Consider the following 27,073-nt stretch of genomic DNA (forward strand, 5'->3'; position numbering starts at 1 on the left):
AGCACGAACCAGAGCCTGCGCAGCACTGATGAGGGGGCGGCTGAGGTGACGAAAGGGGGCGATGACATAGCACAAAGTAAAAGTAAAAAAAAAAAAACACATATGTGGCCCATTCCCGTATTTGTCGGACCGTAAACAAACCTGTCCGCTACTACTACAACTATTAGAATAGCCTACAGGGTTCACACAGATAGTGTTTTGGTCGCGAGACAGGTCAGCCGAAGTAGTATTTATTTATTTTTTTTTAAGTGCAAGGTCTATAGACGTGTTTTAGAATGATGTATTATGCACGAGAATTATGCGCGAGAAACTGCTATAAAGACCTGAGACGAGAGCGCAGCATTCAAGACGTCGAGCAGCGCATGAATGAAAAAATGCGTTCTGAGAGAATGACCCTAAAGCTACTTTGCAAATACAGATGGCAGAGTATTGAATAAAACAAAATCGCATAGCCACCAAATTCGAAAATCTGACATCCAGGAAATAAATATGTCTTAGGCAGCAGTTTTACCACAAATACAGACAAGTGATACCACCACAACCAGTGGCGCCTGCCTACACACTTTCATGAGACCGGGTTAGCCTATACAACAATTAATTTGTTGGCTATTTTACAAATGGGAACGAATTCATGACAATGTTTTACATTCAAGCTACCCGTAAAATGTATAGTGAAAAGTATTTTAAAAGCGTCTGGAATGCAATAAAGTATTTTTAAGACTGTTCTTCAAGCATTTGCTGCATGGAATAAAAAAAAATAGGCTTAATAAATAATTCACATATCAGACAAAATTGCAGTTGCAGCAAATCCTTTAAATGTTAAGGTATTCAGAACAGAGCAACATAAAAAATCTAAACATCCATCAATCAAAAAAAATTACTCGCCATCTCCTCATCAGACATGCCTTTAGAGAGAAATGCATCTTTAGGGATTACATGAAAAGAGTTTCTATTTTTTATTTAAATTATTTCGTTTTAAAGTAGTAATTTAAAGCTTTCTATATATTTTCCTTCAACTCTCTGCACAAACGATTGGATATGCGTCTAACAGCACGCATTTATCTAGGTTAAACACTTAAACTAACATTGTGATATATGCTTTAACTATTTTATATATAGATTTTATTTTAGGCAAGTCGTGATGATTTGAGAAGGCTAAATTGATAATAAAACTTTGCGTTTTTACAACACTATAAGTGTGTCCCATCAGGTAATGAAGTCTTCATGCTCACTTGAACACTTGGGCCAAATACAGGAAATACGTCATATAAGTAGTCAAGTGGTCAAGTGCAAAGACCACAAGTGTGTGTATTTAGACAAGGCATTAATAACCTCTGCCAGGTTGTTGCGTGGGCTTTGCACACGAATAAAATTTAAATTTTGTGCAAAGTTTATATATTTTATTTTTTAATCATTTTAAAAATGCATTTATTTCACCACACTTGTGCTTACCCAGACATTATATTGAGAATGCAGATTCATGTTTTTCATCTGCAGAACAATTTACAGTAGCACTACTGCTTTTGAGCAAACAGTAAAGTACCGCAAATTCCCATATACAGTAAATTACTGTAAATGGCATTAAAATACCCATAATTCAGTGCATATTACAGTAGTTAACCGTAAAACATATATATGGTAGTTTACTGGGCTTTTTTGCGGTAAGTAACTGTAAAATTACAGCAAAGTCTAACAGTGTAGGCTATGATCAACTCACTGTCTGCCGCTGGCAGCTTGGTCCTTTACTAAAAAAAAAATTTACATTTAACGAAACAAAAAAAATGCTCCAAACGTTTTTCTAAATTAACTTTATTAAAAAAACGAAACGAAATATAATCACTTTCCATTACATACAAAACTGAACTATTTTAATAGCTGAAACCGTAGTATCGCTCAGTTTGGGAGAAGGGGGGGATCCGCCCCCCCGTGGCACCGGCCCTGCTGTGGACAGGTGAGCGTGATTTAGTACAACATGTTCCTGGATCAACATCCTTGTTGATCCTGGAACATGTCTTACTTGGCAAAATCACGGCGACCGCTGTGGACAGGTGTTGTGTCTACTAAGTGTGAGATTCCTTTGGAAACATCCTTTGTGGCAACTTGTGCATTTAATAAATTTTCCTGTCAGAGCTTTAACATCCAGGGACAAATCCCAAAGCAATCTTCATCAGAGGTGTTACATTTCCACCACAGCTTGTGTTTGATGGTCCAAAGAGAGCCACTTGGCATGCATATTGATTCATCATGTATACACACACACACACACACACACACACACACACACACACACACACAGCGAGAGTACACGTGCACACATAAAAAATATTGCTTCAGAGGCAAAGCATTTAAATCTTTAACAATTTTAATCAATGGGGAAACTAAGGCACAAATTAATGCTCATACAGGTCAACCCTTATTTCACATATGTTTTTTTTATGTATATAATCATTTTCAATTGTAAATAAAATGTAGGAGAAATGTATAATATGCATTTGGAAGTATCACACACACACACACACACACACAGCGATTGAACAGTTGAGCGTTTCTCCAAAGAGTAGTGCACAGGGTGAATTCAGGTCGATGCACAAGAAACGTAATTAAAATACCATGAGAAAATGTTTATTCAGTAGTGTTTTTTTTTAATGAAATACAATACTGTTTCTGTTTCATTACCACTCATCACATTTCTCCAGTTCCAGCTTATAACATCATTCCGATGCACAAATGTCCTCAAATCCCTGTAGAACTGTTTCAGAACAGTAGGCACTTCAAGGGTTTCTAAAACATTTGTGAATATACATTTTCATAGATTTTTGTTTAAACTAACATATTATATATAATATGTAGTATATAAATAATTATATTCTATAAATTATTGTATATTAACATATACAGAGACGTCATTGACTCTAAATGGTCAGGTCTTTATAAGAAACAATGGAAATGCACATGAAAAGAAGAGTAAAAATGAGCAGATGTGATTCACGTTATTAATCACCTTCACTGTTAACAACACTGTTCGAGTCTTTGGAAGGTCAGAGACATTCAGCAGAATATGCTTGAGTCAGAACCATGGGAGAAATCTTTGCAAAAGCTGCTTCCGCATGAGGGATAATATTATGAAATAAAGAAAAATGGCCTTCATTAGGGTTCCAGTCAACAGTGAATGTTGAAAATGTGTTGATTGAGAACAGTGTGGGCGTAAAATCAGTAATACTGATGATTTTTACTGGGTAAATGATGTTAACCTGTCATAGAAGATTCATTCTTTGACTCTTACACTTGTTCATAATGAAAAAAAATCCATATCTTATTCTAATGAAAAATGTTTTCCCTTCCAAGCATCGGGTAAGTGGGAATCAAATAGTTTCATGGAAAAACAAAACGTTCTTGACCTTGATAAGTGGTTTTGTGCAATACAAACTTATATCATGGTTAAAGTAATTTTAATAATTTAAGTAAATTACTGCAGTGCTATGAATTGTGATGCTGCAGACTTTCAGCCAAGTACAGTCAAGTACAACTGATTTTTCGAAGAGACTTTAACCTGCATGATTGCTTGACATGAAAAGAGAGAGAATAAAGGAGTACAAGTATAGCGCAGTGTGTTCTTGGCTTCAGGCAAAGTAGAATTTGAACTTTCAGGGACTTGACACTGAACCAACTACATTAGAAACATGATATAAGAAAATACATTTAAACATTCTGAAAAAAATGTGTGATGATTTGATATCGGCCAGATGGAAATACAAACATTCATTTTGACTGAAGAACATAATGGCACAATCCAAGGGAGAAAAACCCTTTACAAAAATGATGAGATGAAAATTAAGTTACTGATAAAGTCCACACTGAGATAAGTTACTGAAATGTAATCAGTGGAAAATTAAAGGTATCAGATGTAACCCAGGATTTACTGTACATCCCGGAATTGTCTTGTTCTTTAATAAAGCGTACCTCTACTGTTACAAACTAGTCAATGACTAAAACCTGTGAGCAATGATTTACCTTCATACACTGACAACAACTGGTTTCAAAAACCATAGAGAAACAATCGTTGACGTTTTTGATCCCAAAAAAAAGAAAATACAAGCCCCGGTTGGCTTTCCGAAGCAAAATTACTTTTTGTTACATTTTTAAATAAGTAAAGGTTCCCCCGTAAAAATGTGTCCCCCTTGATGTGCTACCGATCCACCATTACTCTTGGAGAGGAGTTGGTTGTCATAAAAATGTTACTGTTGGCAATGATTGGTCATTCAGGCGTAGAACTCTTTACTCGGAGCCTTCTGATAGGCTGAGCTGGGAGGCTTGCGCTCTCCAAGGTCGTAGCTCCCCTCGTCCTTCTTTCTCATACGGTAAACCAGAAGGAGGATGAGGAAGATGGCAAACAGGAAGCCAATCACTCCGCCGGCTATAACAGCTGCACCAAGAAAAAGGACACCGTGTCAAAAAATTTCTATTGTTTAAAATAATATCTAAAACCATATTCAAGTACACATCATATTCAAATGCTTCGACAAAAACTCAAGAGATGCAAATAGAATGAATCAAAATATCAGTGAAATGTGACACAGAGACAACAATGGTTTGTCAGCTTACAGAATTTATTAAAATGGATGAAGGGTGATACTAAAATCATGGGTACTTTTGACTACTTCAGAGGTGAAAAATCTATTTGATCTATTATACTATTCTAATCTGTTATTCTATTTGACATTAAAAAAATACTCTTATTTTTTTTACTGACATTTTTCAATGTGTTTGGCAAAAAAAATTAAAAATAAAAATAAATAAAAATAATAAATCATGGATAAGCCTTGAACTTTCTAACACAACAAGTCAACTAGCAGTCCATTAAAAAATAAATAAAAAGAAACCAATTATTTACCAAATTGGCCAATATTTATGAATTTTAATTATGTGAAATTTTTCAGTGAATTATATTTCTAGTCTTTAAACTGGCACTCTGCAATATGCACCTCATCACTTCTCATTTCCATCATAACCAAATGTAAACTTATTTTGAAAAAACCCAATTATTCTGTAAAATGCATGGCATGATTTATTTTATTTATTTTTTTGTTAAAAATTGTGAAATTCTACACATAAATGCTAAATATATATAAAAAAATACTTAATACTAAAACTTGTTTTAAGGTCTAAGACAAATGTACAAAGTAGAATTTTCTTGATTTTGAGATATTTTATAAGGTCTGGACCAAGGACGAGCCTAAAATAGAGACCCTAAAGCAAATTAACATTTAAATAGCCCACAAAATGAAAATGCGTTTAAAGAGACAAATAAAAAATTTAATAATTGTGAAAATTTCAATAATTAAATTATTAAAGCATTTAAAAAAAAAAAATCTTAATAGGTGACTAAAATGTTCCCCTAATTGAAGAATCACTCTTGTTTGTTGTTTATTTTGAACATACCTGCCAGCACTTCTGTCCTTTGGAAGAGATTTTCTGTGCGAACCTCATGAAGCGGGTCAGCGTCTTGTACAACACTCGGTGAGCTGGTGGATTCAACGGTGACCTGGGGCTTTTCTGTCTGATAGTCAGAGATCTAAAAAACAGCGAGAGAAAGACAGCTTAGCATCCAAACTGCTGACACAAAAAAACAGTCCAGCTTGTAGATAGTGTCGGAAAGAGTGAAGAGATTCAATAACAAGATTGAAGGATCCAGTAAAACTGTGAGAGACAGCAGGTCAGTGTAAGCGTCAAAAAGGGGCAATATCAAAAGTATCACAAGTTGTCACAGTTTTGCAGGCTGTGCAGGTTTTCGGAGCAGTGGGAGTCAGCAAAAGCTTTTATAGTGTCAGAACCAGTATGACTGAAATGGGTGAGCAATCGCACCTCTGGTCCGAAGTCTGAATCAATGAATGTGTCTGTGCTGATGGAGGACTCCAAGCTAGGGCTGCTGCTGTAGACGGGCTCCTGAGTAGAATCTGCTTTGAATTCTGGGTACCGCACAATTACCGTGGAAGTGTCTTCGTCATCATCTGTGTCACTAGAACCTAAAGAGATGCATGAGAAATAAAAAAAATGAGATGAGAATCAAACAAAAGAAAGTTTTCCTAATATTTCATGCATTTTATTGGCAGAGCAGTGTCTGTCCACATATCACTCAGCTTGTCTTTTTTTTTGTGTGGGGATTTTTAATTTACTCTTTCTGCGGGCTACACTTAAATGCCATTAGGTGGCGACAAGTGACTCTCTTTAGAATCATTTACTTAACTGACTAGGGCTACGTTCCTCTTCGTCTTTTTATGACGTTCTCTCGCTAACTTCCCTACGTCTCGTTGACTAGGAAATACGTCATTGATTACACTGTACGGGTGCCCACTAGGCTTGCTGCGATAGATGGTGTTTTCGGTTATTATGTTAAGCCGCAACACCGGTTACGTCATTTGCCTACCCCCACCGTCGTTTAGATTTTTTTATAGTAACAAAAATCATTTAGCCTAGTTCAGTTAGAGGACAGACACTTTTAAAAACTAAACGCTCAATGCAGCGTGCCGAACCGTGCGCGAACGACAGTGCACCATGAAACAGGAATCAGATTTTATTTATCACGTGAGGAGAGTGAGTCGAGCTGACTGACAAGAGTGAGGTGAGAAAGACAAGACGATGGCAGAAGATTGTTTAGAAAGGAAATGCAAAGGCGCCTGTTTGGCAATATTTTAGATTTTGAAAAGCCTATTGACTGGAAGTTTTTTTTTTTAAACATTCGTTTCTTATTTATTTGGTTCCATAGTGTTTGATGATTACTTTATTTAAACTTTGTGTATTTTATTTATTTTATTTTACATCAAGGTGTATATGCCGTGCCTCTAAGCTTTCTTATTCGTTTTGCTAATATAAACGTTCTATGTTTCTTATTTATTTGGTTCTACAGTGTTTGCTGATTTTATACCTATTTAAACTTTGTGTAGCCTAAGTAATTTGTTATTTTATTAGGCATAGGCCTATATGGTGTATTTTTATTCGCTTTGTTAACCCCCACCCCAACGGTGATACCTCGTTGTCACTCGTCAATTAACCGGTGGGAAAATTTCCTCACCGTCACAACCCTAGTGCCCACTACTTGGCAGAACCCTTGCAATGGGCTGAATTGGAGCGTCCCCTTGATCATCTGGAATCCACTATGGAGTTGATTAATTATTTAAATTTTTTCCTTGTATGCAGCATTCTATATGTATACGGATATGCTTGGGCTGTTTAAAAAAAACTAAATCATATATCATAGAGTTTTTTTGGGGTGGGAGTAAATTAAGCGCGATCTGTGGTGACATCACAATCGAGTTGCATTGTGGTATATGGAGCGGCCTGAAGTGTACAGTACATGTGAAGTAGACTTGCTCCTTCTGTCAAAATCGAGGGGTCGAGGGCCTGTTCACATAAACTTCCCTCGTCCACTTCATGAATTGGAACGCACTTCAAAATGGCAGAAGTCTAAAAGTGAAGTGGAACATCATTCATGAACTAAGTTACTGTCTTCATGAGAGTCACTGAATAATTTACTTAACTGTTTCATTCAGAATGGAAACTATTGTCTATTGCTCTGGGATGCACAAGTGTTAATTCCGATGGGGCTTAATTTGGCACTATTTTCATTGGCAGAGCAAAAAGTCACTGGCAATACTGTGTACAACCGTGCTTATTTTCGACAGCACTTTTACTTGTATGATGTTGCTTAAATATTGCATAGGCCTATATCTTATGTGGTATCTTTAGCTTTGTCTGGACGTTTTAAACACAAGGACAGTTTTTATGTTGATACCCATTCACACAGAATGTGTTTTTGTGTTCCTCTGTGCTGATTTTACATTCACTAGACGAACATGTTTGACCGCTGTGGTTGCACATATTTTGCAGCAACCACATTAAAAACAGTACTTTAAAAAAAAAAGCATCTCTAGATTTTGCGTTATATTTCACAACCCTGCATCTTTCTTTTTTAAATGCAAAAATGCATTCTGTTTGAATGGCACCTAGCAACATATTTAGTAAACCTGAAACCAGCCTGATCATACAGGGTTCTCTCGAAATGACTATGCAACTAGTCATTTGTAAGTCAATTTTAAAAAATGAGTTTTGCACGTCTATGACGTTATGGTCTGATGGGACTATAATGGCCTGAGCTCTAGTTTAAATGTTCCAAACTTCTCTCTTTCTTGGAATTTCAGTTCTGTATAAATATAACCATACAGAATGGGAATGCAAGATCAGCACAATTGTGCTTAAAGTGTTTCCGAGAGAGACAGATGAAATATATAAAATTTATAAATATTTCAACCATACTCTCCATTTTGCACTGTAATTGTGCCAGGTACAAGGCACTGTGGTACAGCAGTAAGAGGTAGAGAAATGACTTATTAATAATGCAGAGTTTCTGTATGGAGCAGACATCTGCTGAGTGACCATGGTGGTCTTGGCTGACCGCGTTTGACTGCAGGTGAAACATCTGTCTGCTCACAGGGTGGGCAGCATTGTCTAGCAACCACCTAGCAGCCCTTCTATTAACAACACATCACACAACCTTTAGACACAACAACACTGGCTCTGTGGGTTGATTATAAATACTTAATTAATTATTTTCTAGTCCATAACTTAATAGGTGACGAGGTGATGAGGTGCTCTACTAGAAGTCCATAACTCAATGCTACACTAGTAAGTTGACATAGTTGAATAATAACAGTTCTGTTCATGGAAATGACATACCGTGAGCCTCAAACACTATCTCGAAAGTGAAAGTAAAAAGCGATCGTGCTTTCAAATATATTAATAGCGGCTCCCTGATGCCCGCATTTTATATACAGTATAATTACCCAATGATATAACTGCGTTAATATAAGTATTGAAATATATATTTTCCCTGTGTTTCCTTCATGCTGTGTGAGCTACTGAAATGAGCCGCACTGTGAAACAGCCAATCAGAGCAGAGCTCAACATTATTATTCATGACCCTTCCAAATAAGGTAAAAACAGACCATTTCATTCTAGGGACAAATCCTAGGGTTGTAAATGGACATGTAAAACCGTTTCTGGAGATTTTTTACCCTTACCTAAGCCACATACCTTCTATGTAGATATCAGAGAACAATTTAAAATATTGTATCAATGCATTCTATGGCACCTTTAATAATTATAGAATAAACATTACTACTCTACCTAGACTAGACTTTTAGTTTTTTTAATGAGGTGTTACTCGCTGGCACAATGCAAGGGTGTTCTAAGTGGTTGCCAGGACATTTCTATGCATTTGCTAAGGTTTTGATTGGATTGCCTACAGATGGCTACTTCCCGGACCAAGTCAAAATAGCCATTCCATGGGTTTCGATAGCCCTGTTACAAATGGCACATTTAGTGTGTACTTGTGAACTTGAGGTGTTATCGGTTGCATGCTAGTGTCCAGTGAGTCTTTTTTTTTAATTCATGATATCGCATTTGTCATTTTAGGTTTCAGAAGGGTCCAAAGCAGACTACTACCCTACATTAGTGCCATTTTGTCTTCAAAGTGTGGACTTTGAGGAGGAACACAAGGCCTTAGGCCAGCATGGTTCAGGGTTTTTGTAGGTCTGATGATCTGGGCTGCTTTGCCAATCATTTTGAGACTAAGTTGTTTGTAGAGACCATTTCCACCCCAGTGTTAGGGTTTTGTTGAATAATAATCATAATATCATAATCGTAGTCTCAGGAGATGCCTCAGAATAGTGATAGTAACTTACCAGATCCTGAACCAGAAGTGAAGTCATCATCATCTAAAGGATAGTCACCAGACTGCTGGTCATCCAAATAGATGTCATCAGTTGAGGCAGGGGACTGACCGGAGACCAGTACCTGCACAGGTAAACACAAGCAGAACATTCAGAGCCAAAACGTCCAATTTAATCACAAAAGTATCTGAAAATAGAATGCTTGAAACTTGCTTGAAAGAAAAATGTTTAGTCATTCCCATACATATGAAATGATCTCAAAGAAACCTTCACAGTTACAAAAAAAAAGGTACACCACTTAAGTACCATTAACATATCAAATAAAACCTTTTTTTTCCATTTCTAAACAACACAGAAGACAATCTTGGCTGATTTTGCTTTATGCTGAAGACATAAACAACAAAAACGCCTGCCCAAGGTTCCTCCCACTTCTGTTTCCCTGGAAACAACCTCAAAGGAAAGTAATGTTTGATTCTCTTCCTCAGGAGAAAACTCTCTGAAAGTAGGGCTGCCCGATTATGACCAAAATCATAATTGTCGATTATTCCCTTGAAATTGTAATTGCGATTATTAATTACGATTATCACAATTTACATTGAATGATGTTTACACCATTGTTTTATGCAACTGCATGCCGTATTTTTATATGAAAATAAACAAGCTGAAAACACTCTATCTGAGAAACCTTTAGTGCTTTTCTATTGTATTAAGCCTCAAATGTCAACTATAAATCGGATTGGTTTGTTCTTTAAATTATAAAAAAGTAAAAATATAACTAAAATTTAAATAATGGGAAAAACCCTTAAGATAACATGTAGAAAGAAAAAAACATATCTTAAAATCGCGATTAGAAATTCGATTAATTGTGCAGCCCTATCTGAAAGCTCTCTGACCCACTAAAACAGCGCTAAAAACCAATCTAAAAGTCAGCATATGTCATTTCTCTACACATTGTGGAGGTTACAAAAGGTTTATCACTCTGAAGTAATACTTTAAGGTTAAGGGGGGTGCAAAAGGGACAGACACGGTCTAGCAAACAAATGCAAGAGGCTATCATTGTTGTCAAGAGAGAAGGGCAGATGGACCACTGTCTATTTGCAAAACCTATGACCCTTTATTTCTCGCTGTGTTGGTATCACATCCTCTAGTGTCCTTGTCATCTCCCACAGACTTCACCACTCATGCTCGCTCGGGCTCAGCCGTCTCTGATCTTTTCCATCTATATTAACCCCTCAGCAAATCACAATGCACCACCAACAGGACCAGTCACAATAACAGCAGGCCACGCTTTGTGCACCTATGTGTGATTGTATTTCTTATATTGTAGAGGGCAAACAATGAATTGAAGCACTAATATTGTCTGTATATGTGTGTGTATTTGATTAAAGTCTACAAGAGCGCCAATGGATTCGACAATGAGATTGGATAATACTCCAAGCACCTTTGTGTGTAATCCGAATCCTCCTATTCACCCGGATGATAAATAATGGCACTCAGGTGATAAGGTTCAATTTTATAGCGGTTACTCATGCAGGATAAAAACCCAGAAAGAACGAAGAGGTTGGATTCAAAGCCTGTACAATAACAGGAGGCTGGAGCGGGTGCTGTTTTCAGAGGCACTGAGGGGGAGATTAAACGGGACTTGAAAGCCAATGAAAGACTAAATAAAGCCATAGAAGAGCCAGAGCCTATGATCAGCCTGTGATCAGCCGAGGGTCCTGTTCGGGGCATCTCAAACATACATCAGCCTCTGTTTGACTCTTCACATTTTTCATAGTCTCCTCACAAAGCAAAGGCTTGCATTAGGCATCATCGCTCACCGTGACAGAGAACACACAGGAAGACGGGATACAAAAACCCTGTTTAACCTCGACAGCTTACAATAACTGAACTTGAGTGACATAAGGGCTGTGTGTGAAACCTAAGGCAGCTGTCCAGACAGTCAATGACTAAACAGCCAGTGTATGTGTATGAAGGTTTCTAAGCAAATTGCTTTCAGACAGACTTCAAAAGCAACGTAATGTCATCTCAGTGATCTAGCACAAATTTATGTGAGCTTTAGACATATCTGCAAATATTTAACAACTACAATGCTTTTGTCCAGGAAAGTTTAAAAAAGAGAAAAACAAAAATCTGCTTTTTTTTCTCTTTTTTTTGTAGACAGGAAGCACAAACAGTGGATCTGAATGTGCCTTGATGTCTTCCTGCTCAGTAAAAAGTGTAGGACAGGCCGTAAGGAGCTACAGTATTTCTACCTGATCCAGATAATTCACTCAAAATGAAAACTCTCTCATCATTTACACAAAAGAAACATTTTAAAGAATGCAGAAAACCAAGCAACATTGGACCCCATTGACTTCTATTGTATGGACAAGAAAAATTACATTTCTCAAAATATCTTGCTTTAAGTTCCACAGAAGAAAGAAAGTAAGCTTTGAAATGACATGAGGGTGAGCAAAAGATGACCGAATTTTCTTTTTTTTTGGTGAACTATTCCTTTAGGAGCTATTTTTTCCTGATATGACCTTTAAAAACTACGTCTGTTGATGTACCTTAATGTTGTCATTTGAATCAATTATATGAATCATATTCCAGTTCATTCAGATGTTACCACAAAAGCACATTTTTTTCCTTTTCCTTTTCACTTTCTCTTACTCGTTCTCTCTCTTTATTCCACATTTAGAACTTAATATTAAACATGGTAAGTTATAGCTTGTCTGAAAGTCACTGCCATGTGAACCAAAGTGGAATGCGAACCAATGAAGTTTCAACTTTAAGTTGGCATTAAATGCAATGTTTCTTATTGATTGACCTATATCTGACCAATAACCAATGTTTATAGAACCGAGTCCCCACCAAACACTCACTCTTAAAAATAAAGGTTCTTTATTGGCATCTATTGTTCCATGAACGTTTAATATCCATGGAACCTTTCCATTGCAAGTTCTTCATAGTGGAAAAAGGTTCTTTAGATTATTAAAATGTTCTTCACACCAATAATAATAATAATTTTAAAAAAAAGGTTTTACTAAGGCATCTGTGTGAAAAACTTTAGAATCACTTTTGGAGCCTTTATTTTAAAAAATCAGTTTCAATTGAATGTACACCACAATATGGAAGATACTTTGTTACTTCCGTTATATTTCGACTTTAACTATAAGCAATAACACTAGTCATGCCTATTTTAGCTAATAACACTAAATATCTAAATACAATGGCTCACACTTTATTTTAAGGTCCAATTCTCGCTATTAACAAAACATTAACTATGACTTTTGCCTCCAATATACTCCTAATTTGCTGCTTATTAATAGTTAGTAAAGTAGTTGTTAAGTTTAGGTATTTGGTAGGATTAGGAATGTAGAATATGGTCATGCAGAATATGTGTTTTATAAGTACTAATAAACAGCCAATATGTTAATAATAGTCATAACTAGTTAATAGTGAGAATTGGTTCCTACTGAAGTGTTACCAATACGATACATGTATAGAATGTACAAAAGTATAATTGCCAGAGCAACATTTGTCTCATAACAATAGCACATTTATATTTTTTAAAGGTCAAACTCAACCACCAGTATCAAATCCTAAAATAGTTCCGGCATACATTTTTCCTCGTTTTTCTATCATATGAAAGTGAGAGTCTCTGTTGCTTAATCCGTCTTCCAGCGAGAACGATTTTGATCCCTGCGATTTTCACACCCCTGTGTTTCACGAAAACTGGCTTTAATGAATGGCTAAAGTGATTTAGGAAGGTCTCTAGAAATTCCTGGCGTTTAATAGCATGGGAATGCTCGGAAGAGCTTCAGTCAAAATTGCTAACGGGATGAAAGGACTAAAAAGTCACGAACTGAAAGAAACTACTGCAGGTGGAGCAGGCAGATCTCAGATTTCAGGCTGAAGTCACTGTATTTTCTTTACTTTGAGGACGGCCATGAAAGAGTGAGAGAGACGTAAGTGAGGAAAAGAGAAGGAGTGAGCGAGTGAGGTTAAGAGTGTGTTGGATAATATCGCTCATTCCAAAACAAACTCCTGAAAGCCATATGAAGGTGAGAGCCGCATTCCTGAGTTCCCGGACTGCAACACAAGTGCTGTATTGTGCGAGGGTCTGAGTTCCTCTCTTTCAGTCCGTGCCAATGATACAGCTGGACAGGAAACTCTGAAACTCATAACCAGCTCACTCTTCTCACTCAAACAGCCTTGCCAAGCAGCCAAGCACACCGTGTCTCTCTCTCTCTCTCAGCACACCGTCACCAACTCATATGTTACACACAGTGTACTGCCAGCTGTACGCAGCTGCCAAGTCGCAGAATTGAAAGCAGAGAGAAAGTACTGACACATATGCTGGATTTGGCAAACAGAGGTCTAAAATACATAAAAGGAAAACATTTACTGCTGACTGAAATTGAGGTGAATAATTCAAAGACAGGAAGCAACGAGGCCAAGAAATTAGAATGCTGTCTGTGCCAGCATTAAAATGTCTACATCTATATTGTAATTTAGTATCATTTTAATATGATTTCATTTGCCCTTCACATAGAGAATGACAGTGATAGAAGCTAAATGCTAGTGGCAGTTCTCCAGGTGGCTCTGTCTGTTTCCACACCCTGTGAAAACTCGATTAATTAAGTCTAGTCAGGCTTCCCTCAGACACTTACCACAAGAGAGACAGTGCAAAATACACAATTCCATGGACATACTCAGTCTGGACAACAACAAAAAAAGCAGCTCTTTCTGTTTGTCTAAATCGCTAATGTTAGTCTTAACAGTAAAAATGTAGGCCTAAATCTGCTGTGAAGTCATAAAAAACAGACAACCTACAATTGTCAGTGTAGCTGCTTCCCCGTACTGTACTTCCATAATATATCAGATGATATAATAATAACATTATCTTTGCATTTTAAATACATGTAAAGACCCCGTTATACCTCAAGCAAAAAGAAAAAGGAACTGGTGTGACATAATTTAAAACAAAATTTGAAACATCTTGCCAAAGCGGAAAAGTTTCTAGGAAAAGTTTGCTGGAGAGCTGCTTTATAGAAACTGAAGTTGTAATTCTAATTGAAAACAACACAGACATTATTTTTTCATGCTTAATACTGTAAAGCTGCTTTTAAAGCAATCTTTTGTATAAAGTGCTATATAATCAGAGCCGATCCTCCCTATACGCAAAATACACAAGCTGAGTAGGGCCCCCGAAACACCAGGGGACCCCTTGCTCTCAAAGATGATTTAATTTTAGTTTTGTTTTTGAATTTGGCCAGCGGTTATGAAAACATGAATGATCATTTCTTTTAATGCATGCGCTGTCGCCCTTTCTACGTAAAAATCAGTCAAATCATGTAATGTGAATGTCGTACAGTCTTGCTTGAGACAAAAAAAACGAGTTAAAAGTGCACCGAGCCGCGGAGGAGACACTGTTTCTCAAGCGCTTTCCGCGAGCGCGATTCGAGACAGAGTGAAACACGGACAAATGCGTTTCATTCATTCGTTCATAACCACTCATACCCCACTCCACCACTCATTGTATTAATCAGTCAAAAGTCTTACGGTCGGTTAACCGATTAAACGGTTAAAATGAACATCCCTATAATTGATACTTTAATCCAAAGTACATTTGTTACAAGGCCAGCCCTCAGGGGGTCACGACTCACCAGGGGTTAAATTTGTTTATTTAAAAGCAGGGCATATCATTGTGGTGGTCCTATTTATCATAAAAATAAATGGAATCAGTGAGTCAGGAATGCACATATAATGTCTAACATAAAAGAGCACCGGCTATAGAGTCTAACAGGCTTATGAGCAAAGAAGATACAGCAAAGAAGAGAAAAAACTACCAGTTTAGAGACTGAATTGAGGACACTGAATACACAAGACAAAGCAGGGTTTTTTTAGCTGCTGGGTGAAGCTGAAGCTCACACTGCCAGACTAATATGATTATTACACTCCGAACGGCCCCTTTACACATTCCAGACTGCATTCGGTTCCCTTAATGTAATCTCAATATGAAGCAGACTGCCGTGTTTCCTTTGAAATTCCTCTCCATGCCCCTGAGGCCTGGCTGTGTAATTTCACATAGTCTGCTGCTCCGCTCCAGCTGCAGGAAAACATGGTGTGCTTTCCTAGTTCAGACTGACACCTATTGCACAATGATGCCATAAAGCCACCATCTTTCCTGGTGGAAAACACAGACAGAGTCAACATCTGCTCTGGTTCTCTCTGATCAGAGGTACAGAGCGAATTACCTGTGGACACAAAGCTAAATCCAGTGTGACCTCAGTTGTCTGCTTCACTTTAATGAACAGACATACAGTACAGTACTTCAAGATTTACCCATGAGGTTGCATTTAAACTGTATGTTGCATATTGCAGTCTGTAATAGCTACTTAGCTGAAAATATACTTAAAGGGGACATCGGATGCAAAATTCAATTTTAATGTGCATTTAATGTGTCTTAGCAGTGTGTGAACACAACCACCCTTCAATGATAAAAATCCATTCACTACTTTTTCTTTAATCCCCAAAAAACCTAAACAGTCTCAATAATCAAGCTGTTTAGATTTTCTGAGCAATATGACGTCATGTTGCACAAGTCCCACCCATGACCACTGACGGACTGTCCCGTATTAGCATATCCCGCCCTCAGCCGCCATTTTCTCCTCGCTCGAGCAGCTGTAGCGAAAACAAAGACTCGAAAGCAATGCAGGTGTTTTGTAGTTGGATGTAAAAGTGATAATAAGAGTCTTCATTTTCCCCCGACATGAGAGCCACTGAGGACGCAGTGGATTACATGGTTTTGATGGTAATGCACCACCGAATACACTTAAATTAATTTATGTCTGCACAAATAATTTTACTCCAGACTGCTTTCTTAACGAGGGACAATTTAAGGCAGTAACTTTTTTGCTCAAAAGTTCAAACTCAAGGATGTTCATGATCCAGCTGCACCTCCAGAAGAATTCAGTCTCGGGGTGAGCAGAGCTCATTAGCATTTAAAGAGACATGCACCGAAACGGGTCGCTGTGATCAGAGCTGTTTCTGACAAGGTAAAAAGGATGTTGTTTTACACGACCACAGAGGAATTTTAACCAAAATATGTTGCAGACATTTCATGAAGACCATACAGAATCATACCAACATGTGGAAAGTGAGAATCCGATGCCCCCTTTAAAGGTTTTTCCCACTGCGATTAACCCTGGGTTAACACCGTTTTTTACCCCCAGGCCACTTTTAACCTTGGGTTAAGCAACGTTTCACACGTTTAATTCTGTATGTGGCTTAGCACTGGTTTTTGCTCTGGGTAATGAAACCACTGGATTTGCCAGGTGGCATCAACTCTCAAGTTTTGTTTGAAGTAAGAAAAAACTATAGGCTATATCCACAAACAAAACAGTGCTCCAGGAATGAGTCTTAAAACCTGGAAATAAGTTTGAATTATTGCACTTTTAGTTCCATCGTCCTGGAATCAATGGGATTTATGAATGGGTTTTTTGTTAAATACCTGAAATAAGGGTCTTGTCCACACTATACCGGTATTTTGCCTGTTCACCGGTATTGTGCTATTCACTTTCACACTGTTGCTAAAGATGTGTTACTTTTTACACTATTCATACTGCAGTCCTGCAAAGATGCCAGAAAATGTATTGCAATTACGGTCCTGCGGCAAAACATGAGGGCAGTTGCGCTTTAGATCAAACATATAATGAATGCATCAGTGAATGGTGAGATATTTTCCTAAATAAAAATGATCCTGCCAGAAGAATTTTATGAGAACTTATTGTGTCTGTTCCTTCTGTATCATCTCACTGTGCATTTGTGAGGTTTTATGCATGCAGAGTTTGCCGATGTTTCAGTGTGGATGAGAAACTTTTAGAAAACACTTTAAATGTTATCACGTCAGAACAGGAAAACTCATTTATTCACTAGTCCACTGTTACACCCTCATTGTGTTTATACTTAGACTCTTGCAAACTATTCTAACTTAAACTTTCTAACTTGTACATTTTAAATAAAGATTGAAAGAGTTGTCAGAACCTTATGCAACAATGGTGTCGTGGTTTTATTGCTTAACTTTAGCTATTTACTTCTGGCAATTATATTTAGGCTTCAAAACTCGTAAATGTTGTGTTCATGTGTGAAGATTATCTTGATGATCAAAACATGTAATCATAAACTGTTGTTGGTTACAGAGCTTATTTTCCTCAATAATCCTAAAGCTAATGAAAAAATTAAATTGGCTTTTTGTAGAAGGAACCAAAGTGATAGGCAACTTTAGGGTTGCCCTACAAAAATATGTCATCACTGCAGCACTCTATTGTGTATTGAGCTTTGTTTTCTGAGTTCAGTCTGTGAAATAACCAGTACCTAATACTTATGTGTCAATTAAGAGACATTTTAATTACAAAGTCTACACTCATGCTAATTTCTTCTGGGTTTTCTGATATTTCAAACAAACATGCCCCTAAATGATACTGTGCAAACAAAACAAACTGTGATTGGTTGTTCTTCATGTCAGTATGATTGCTCTACACTCTCAAAAATCCTGGGTTATTTTTTTAACCCAAATGCTGGGTTGAGCCTTTTGGGTCATTTTTTGGGTTATTTTTTCAGTGTTTGGGTAGTTTTTGTGTTACCCAGCTCCTGGGTCAAATGTAACAACCCAATGTTTGGGTTGTTTTGCAGCTCCTGGGTCAGACATAACAACCCAATGTTTGGGTAGTTTTTGTGTTACTCAGATCCTGGGTCAGATGTAACCCAGCGGTTGAGTTATTTATCGCGAGAATTTTACGTCTTCACTTCATGAGATAGCAGTTCTAAGCGCCATCGAATTGATGCATTCTTCGGTAAAATACAGGTCTGTGTACATTTTATTTTATCTATAAAATCGTTACTGTGCTGTATATAGTTAAATTTTATGCAGAGCAACATACAGGCGCGCGGTGTGAATCACCTTTAACGAGTGTCGCGGTCTTTTCGCGTGATGGAAAAGCCTGATGCTTCGCATAAAATAAAGATTTTATGTATAAAGATACAGAAAATAATACTTTGTTTGGAATGGATGTTAAAATATGTCCTCAGAGCTGTTTATTGTTTGTTTATTGGCAGTTTATGGAGTCACAGCATGTCTCGGCTAGAGTGAAACGCAGGGCGGCGGTCCGTTAGCAGTTCCCCGCCGAACACGACTCCAGCTCGGGCACGAGAACCAGCGCCGTTACGATGGAAACAGAATAACAGAGACTGGTCGATTACACGTGAATTACTTCTGTTTAATGTTGAATTTTTCTTCTAATGTTTGTTAAACGAGTTTAAATATAGGCAATATGTATAGCCTATTAAAAACTATATAAACAATGCTGTAAATGATAAATAAAGGAAAATAAAGGAAGTTATCATGCAAACCAGTGGTTGTGTGGAGTATTTTAGAAGTTAATCTGTAAACATTATTTAATGTATGAAGTAAAAAAATAAGCTAGTAATATAGTAAAAATTAATAAACCCATTAGCTGGGTTAAATCAACCCATTATGCTGGGTTAAATAAACAACCCAATTTGCTGGGTCAATTTAACCCAAGATGGGTTCTGTCCTATATTTACCCAGCCCTTGGGTTAATAACAACCCAAATTGGAGTGTAGACAGTAGGAAGACAGGAAAAGAATAAATTGCAAAGTGGACCAGACTTTATACCGATAATCAATCTGCATGTATGTGTAAGCAGTATACTAAATTCACACTGTTACTTAGGGCTGCACGATAATGTTCAAACGATTAATCACAATTATTTTGTTTTAAAAAATACATATAATCACAATTATTAATCACGATTATTGTCATTTTATTTTATTTTTTTACATTTTATCAGAATTATTGCACTGTCACATAAGCACAAATCAAGAGAACAGCAACTTACATGGTTTGCTCACAGATTTAGTCGCACAAGAACAAACTGCACAAGAAAACAGACCAACTGTAATTAAAATGTAACCCTGTATTACACTTTTATTTGAGAAGAAAAGTGCTGGGGTTTTACAGCTCACCAGCGTTTTTTTTTTTTTTTTCCTGTAATGCAGAGAGAGCGCATACACATAGTTGCCAGGTTTGGGGAGTTTAAGCAAACCACTGTGCAGAAACTGTATCGATTTAAGAAAAAGGTTGTGATTGGGGAATTTAAACTTTTGACATCTGGCAACCTTCACTATGAAAGCTTGTGGAGGCTTAACCAATGCAAGATAACACAAATGACTAATTAAATTCAGGATAAATAACCAGTGGTCAAAAATTGCTGATGATCAAGAGAAGCATAAATCGTAATCATGATTAAAATACAATTAATCGTGCAGCCCTATCTGGACAGAACCAACACTGAACTGACTTGAGCTAAATAATTACACTATTGTCTTTTATGGCTGTTTTACAGCAGAATCTGAACTGTCTCCATTGTTGAGTTTCCATAAATGAGTCTTCTATTTTCCTGTTTATCTCTGTGAAGCTTTGACATAATCTGTATTGTATAAAGAGCTGTAATAAAGGTGACATGACTTGACTTGCATGTCTGAAAATGTAATATTCATAAAACAAAAATATAATAAAAAAAAATTATAACAAAAAATTATAACAAAAAAAAAATAAAAACCCAAAAGAACTACTGTTCCACCGAAAATCTTAAAATATGCATGATGGGAGACAAGTCGTCATGTTCATATATATTAAGGGACACTGACACAGGTGACACCAAGAAGCAAGTTATTTATACATGCGGTATACTGTGACAGTTTTGAACACAGCTACTGTCTAGTTATGCCAGAAAACCGATTATAAACTAAGCATTGCTGAGTTCCCTCAGATGCATTTTTTTCAGCATCTGGAAGAAACAATCAAGGCAAACTCAAATTATAAATAGGAATTTCCGCAGATGGCCAAGCAGTTAGTGCTAGATATTAACCTCATAAATATGCAAAGAAGAATGCTAATGCAGTGTTTAGAAATGTGTAAAGTCTTTAGTTAAAGTATTAGAATATGTATACATGCTTTTTATACGCTTAAAAGTGGTGGTAGTGTTATTCATCTAACTGCCAGATTTCTCTTTAAGCGCATTTAATTTTTCAAGCCATTTCTTCATTAAATGTCACATTCAAACTACAAGATGATACTAAAGCACAAGACATTCAATAGAGACATCTGAGTCATTCAATTTTGTATTGAGTTTAGAAATGAATATGAATCAATTTTACAGAAGAAGAAAAAATATGAAAGAAGAGAAGAAGAAAAAACAAGAGCAAACAGTAGGACACTGTGTAATGACTATTGGCTAATGAGCTGAATGTGTTGAAAGCTACAGATGTTTTTCTGTCTGCTCATGTGTGCATAGACAAAAATAACTTTAACAACACGCATATAAAAGACACCAAATTAAAGGAGAAAAACACCTTGAAATGGAAAGGGAAAAAAACTCGTTTTAATGTTTCTCTGTGGCGAATAAATGATAACTGGCTGAAAGGCTAATGAACAGTGAAAAGACAAAGAACAGTCATGTTATTACATTTAGACTTTATTATATTCAAATTTACAAAATGAACAAAGGCAAACAAGTTACGACAAAAAAAGTACACCTTGTGAAAAGAAGTACACTTTAACATACTTTAAAAAAAAGATTCCTCATTATAGAAATAATATACTTTAAAAGAATATATTTAAAGGGATAGTTCACCCAAAAATGGAAATTACCCCATGATTTACTCACCGTCAAGCCATCCTAGGTGTATATGACTTTCTTCTTTCAGACAAATCCAATCAGAGTTATTTAAAAAATGTCCTTGCTCTCCCAAGATTTATAACGGCAGTGAATGGGTGTTATTTTTCAATAGTCCAATAAAGCAGATCCATCCATCATAAAAAGTGTCCCACACGGCTCCAGGGGGTTAATAAAGGCCTCCTGAAGTGAATTGATGTGTTTTTTCTAAGAAAAATTTACATATTTAAAACTTTAGAAACAGTAATCTCTATTCATGAGAAAGTGGCGTTACAGCGGATGACGTAAGACGTAGGCGTAGTATAAGCTCCGGTTAAAAAATTAAGATAAAACTGATTATTAAAAGTAAAATTCTTAATTTGACATTGTTACAAAGTGCACTTTTTAAAAGTATTCTTAAAGTGGCCCTTTATTTCATTAATATTATATTAATATTATATTATCTGAAAATGCACATTCAATACAATTAAGCACACTTCTTTTTCACATTGAACATCATGCCATAATGTAAACTTTTTTTGCTATTTGCATGTATGACATGTGGTCTAAAGTTCTTTTAAATTAAACCACACATAGCTAGTGTGTTTCATGGACTAAAACCTTGTGGTTCACACTACTGTAGCTGTCAACTCTGAAGATTGACTGGGTGATTTGTGGCCAGCGTGCATATGTCAGGCCTCCAGAGCTCCGGTAATGATCAGGTCTACTGGACAGTGTGAGAACACAGCTGTGGCCGTGACATTAACCCCAACCGGCTGAGCTCTAAATGCACAGATGATATAACGCCTGGCCAGCTGCAGAGATTTAAACTTACAGACTGAAAACACTCACACTTCACTGCACATACACAACAGCATTCACCAGGTTGCCATAGCTGTCCAGAATAAGCTGTATGGAAAGTGGGAACCAGGATGAATACCGTCCATTCAGACCACAGGCATGTCTGGTATTCCTAAAATGCCTTCACAAATACAGGTGCTGTCGGGAGTGGATGGGGAAAAAGGAGAGAAGCAAACAGAACGAGAGAAATGAAGGGATGGAGTGAAGGTTTGCAGGAGAAAGATAGATGGAGCGGGGAAGAAAGCAAAGGAGGCAAAGGGAAAAAGAGAGGGTACACGAAACAGGATGGAAAAATTTAAAATAAGGTCTTGTTTTTATTTTTCAAAAAATGGTCAGGTAACGGAGGTTCTTAACCTCTGAAACCTCCTGGCCAAACTAAATAATATACGAGTAGTTTTATTTTCAGTAATGAGTAATTATTTTTAGTAATGAGAATTAAATAAGTATCAAAACTAATTAAAGGGGTCATATGATGCGATTTCAAGTTTTCCTTTCTCTTTGGAGTGTTACAAGCTGCTCGTGAATAGATAAGATCCCTAAAGTTGCAAAGACTAAAGTCTCAAACCCAAAGAGATATTCTTTATAAAAGTTAAGACTCGTCCATGCCCTCCTAAAACGCCTCGTTTATTTCGATTTATCGTGCAGCCCTAAGCAGCAGTATTTCTTACATGCTTACAGCAGCATGTTGTGGATGTATTGGCAGTATCAAGTCTCGGTACTTGCTCTGCCGCAGCAGCAGCAGCAGCAGCAGCGTAGCAGATCTATTCCACCAAGACCAAATGAACATTGTCATGTTCATTACCATGCCAATCCCTCCGAGAGTTGTAATTTGAAGTAATTATAATCAGTAATTATGTCCCCACTGGATGCAACAAATGCCTTGTTTATAATGGGTTTTATTGGTTTTGTCTCGTCGCGCCGGGACACGGCATCACAGTATGGTAAGGGGCATAACATTTCCGTCACACGCTTGAGGCATTCAGCCAATCACAACGCACTGGATAGCTGGCCAATCAGAGCATACCTCGCTTTTCAGAACGATGAGCTTTGTAAAAATCGACGCATTTCAGAAAGGCGGGGCATAGAGGAGAAACAATAATGTACAGTATGTGGAAAATAATGTTTTTTGAACCTTAAACCGCATAAACACATTGCATTACACCAAATACACAAAATAATGTTCTTTTTAGCAACGCCATATGACCCCTTTAACAAATACAAACTGACTGAATGGGTATAATTAGATTACACTTATTTTTTGTCTTATAATCAAACTTGGTTAACAGGGTTGAATGGTTGAGCTTGATGGATGAAGTCAACACTACAACACATGCAGAAATGTTTTCACTGCAATGGTGGAAAATGAACGCAAAAACAAGGTTGCATGCAAAATGTGGGAGATTGCTGAATATATATATATATTTTTGTATTGTTTTGTTTTGTTTTCAATGTCAGTTTAATAGATTATGTCATTGCATGACTGTCGGTTAAGCTAAGACAGTAAAGACCTCTGGCATGGGACAGACCAAAATCACCATTTTAAACGGACACAGAGATATTGAAATTTTGGAGATTGGAAATTGTTGATAATTGTTGATATTGCTTAATTTTACATTAGATAATAGTTTATCTAACATATACTACTGTTTATAGGTTTGGGATCAGTATTTTAAGAACTTTATATTTTATTAAGCAAAGATGTATTTGATTAAAATTGATCAAAAGAGATAGTAAAGACATTTATGATTCTACGAAAGATTTCTATTTCAAAGAAATGCTGTTTTTTGAACTTTCTATTCTTCAAAGAATCTTGAAAAAAAGTATAATGGTTTCCACAGAAGTATTAAGCAGCACCCAAATAAGCATATAAAATGATTTTTGAAGAATCATGTGACACTGAAGACTGAAGTAACAGCTGCTTTGCCATCACAGGAATAAATTACATTTTAAAGTATATTAAACAGAAAACTGTTATTTTAAATTGTAATAATATTTCACAATATTACTGTTTTTACTTTTTGAACAAATAAATGCATTCAAACTTTCAAAAATCTTACCAACCCCAAACTTATAACTGGTGCAGTGTGTCTAGTAGTTATCACAATAATAATCCTTGAATTTGTGCCTCTAATGCTTTAAAAATGTAATGGAACCTCAAACTTTACTCTGTTAGTGGAAAGTGGCATGAGCTCGACATGGCATGAGTTTATACCTCTATATTGTTCTAGACTGCGGAGTTATAATGAAGAAAGGGAAAAAATGACCGTTAAACAGCATGTGAGGTCTTCTGCATCTGGAGAACTTGTGAAAACACACACATACTGTCATAAAGATATACTGTAGGAATATGAGAATGGTCCAGGGTCTTTCCAAAGGACTAAGAGCTCATGACCTGGTCTATGTTCAGTTTTAAAGTGACATTAACTTCTCGCAGCATGCAAATACAATGAAGCGATTTTAAGACATTTCCCGAAGGCATCTCTGAATTCCAAAGTCATTGGATTTCCAGAGTTCTCTTCAATGAACGTAAACTGAATTAAAGTGATTTTACTGAGCGCTGGACTAACCACTAATCAGTCTATTCAACTTGCAATTAATTTACAAAACATCATAAATATCATGTGAAGCACCATAAAGTTGTTGCCTGGCTGTACGTTTTAACGACCTTTAAAAAGTCATGGCATACTGTCTTTCAGTAACTTAAAACCACATACCTCGTTTTCCCATTTCTCCACACAGTATGTCCCATTGTGTCAGTGCACACCTGGGGCTCATGTGGGTTCTTATTTGACAGTCCTCTGGGGAGCTCAGGTAACCCATTGGGTCATGAAGTGCACACCTGGTTATTCAGACCACTGATTTACAGCACATAACACACCTGAGCTCTCACATACAGTAAATCCATTCACATGAGTGGACAATGAAATCTGAGAACTGATACAGCGACTTAAATCAGACAGAAGGGTATAAATCAGTTATAAGATCAGATGTTGTGGGGTCAAAGACAAAAAGAGTGTCCACATTAAAGATAATTTTTAAGAAACTTTTAAAATTCATCGTCATTGCACTTCTCATTTTGTGTTTCTTAAAGGACTGAATAAATGTAAAATAATGTAACATTTTACTGAAAAAAAATGCACTTGGTGCAACAACACGGCTTGACATCATGCAGTTGAGTTGATCAGCACCTTCAAAAAAGACAAATCTGAGCCATGAGCCTCTCTCATTTTGAGCAGCGTTCCTCCATCTGTGCTGCTGGAGGCCAGCCAAACCATCTCCCTCTGGAAGGATAACCAGCCTCAAATTTACTGCTTACTTCTAAAAACTGAGCAGACTTTGGTGAAGTCTTTCGTGGACTTTTCTCTGTGCTATTCCAAAAAATCAGTCACACAGTCAGTATCAAGACGATCTTTCATGAATCTTGCAGACTGTAAACTGTTTTCCGCATTCCAATAAATCTAAAAGGGGAAAGTAATATCTCCCAAAAAAAGGAATCTTTGGGCTAGAAGATTTAGGAACATAACAGGAAATTACATATAGAAGTTTTCTGTAGAAAACAAACAAAAATAGGGGACTGATTATTAGTTTTACTCTAGTCCCAAGTGTACACTTGATCGCCCGCAGGTATTTATGATTTTATTTATTTTTTAACAACTAATGACTTCTGTAAGAAACAATCTGCTGGTTCTTTGGGTAATATGCTATGGAAATCTCAAAAGAATACAGACAAACTTGAAAAATACAGACAAACTTGAAAAATTCATCACTTCACATAAAAATGAAATACAGTATAAAACGTCAAACGCTTGGCCAAGCAAAGAAGCTTGTTTCTAAAAATATGCCTCAAACTCCAAACACGCTTTGCTTTGGTAGATAAAAGTAGAGTGAGGAGGGAAAGAGGGAGGGTGAGGAAGTGAGAGATAGGTGGAGGGAAAAAAATGAAATCAGGTCATGCACTATGATATGATATGTCAGCTTAAACTCTGATCGGCCACATGAAAGCCTCACTATCTAGGGTATCTTTGCGTGGTCATGCCCTCCGTCAGCTAAATAAGGTTCACCAAAACAAATCTAAAGGCAAAAAAGTGATTGCGAAACATCACAGAACCTAGAGGCCTATGGTCTACCAATTTTAGACTTACTCTGTGGTTGTACCATATGTTAAATATTTCCCAAAGTTCCTTAAGAGGCTGAAATTATGTGTGATCAGATTCTCACTATGTGGATTTGACATGTTAAAATGTCTCCAGATGAATGATGCTCAAAAAAAGAAAAGGTCTAAAACACAATGAAGCCAAAACAGACCATATGTGACCCTGGACCACAAAACCAGTCTTACAGAGGCTGAAATTATGTGTGATCAGATTCTCACTATGTGGATTTGACATGTTAAAATGTCTCCAGGTGAATGATGCTCAAAAAAGAAAAGGTCTAAAACACAATGAAGCCAAAACTGACCATATGTGACCCTGGACCACAAAACCAGTCTTAAGTCGCTTGGGAATATTTTTAGCAATAGCCAAAAAAATCATTGTATGGGTCAACATTATCGATTTTTCTTTTAGGCCAAAAATCATTAGGATATTAAGTAAAGGGTTTTGTGGTCCAGGGTCACATATTTGCTTTCTTAATGCAGGTTCATGGTCTTATTGTGACCTTTGTGAACTTTTGTTTTTATAATCTTTTATCAAAATGTAACAACTTGCTTCTCCTCTGAAACAACTTTCCTTTACCGCTGACATCACCTGGTCGCATATACCA

General features: G+C 36.8%; 1 protein-coding gene across 1 annotated transcript in view; it reads right to left on the reverse strand.

Annotated features, from left to right (window-relative positions):
* Window positions 1-3,513: 3,513 nt before the first annotated feature.
* Window positions 3,514-27,073, reverse strand: part of LOC107751894 (syndecan-2-A-like) — a 28,171-nt gene continuing 4,611 nt past the window's right edge. The window contains exons 2-5 of the mRNA XM_016567668.1: window positions 9,738-9,849; window positions 5,863-6,023; window positions 5,440-5,572; window positions 3,514-4,423 (exon numbers count right to left, since the gene is read on the reverse strand). Of these exons, the coding sequence (XP_016423154.1) occupies window positions 4,260-4,423; window positions 5,440-5,572; window positions 5,863-6,023; window positions 9,738-9,849 (570 nt within the window). The 3' untranslated portion in view covers window positions 3,514-4,259. The remainder of the gene's footprint in view (window positions 4,424-5,439; window positions 5,573-5,862; window positions 6,024-9,737; window positions 9,850-27,073) is intronic.

Source organism: Sinocyclocheilus rhinocerous, unplaced genomic scaffold, assembly GCF_001515625.1.
Source record: "Sinocyclocheilus rhinocerous isolate Xijiao unplaced genomic scaffold, SAMN03320098_v1.1 scaffold752, whole genome shotgun sequence".
Lineage (NCBI taxonomy): Eukaryota > Metazoa > Chordata > Actinopteri > Cypriniformes > Cyprinidae > Sinocyclocheilus > Sinocyclocheilus rhinocerous.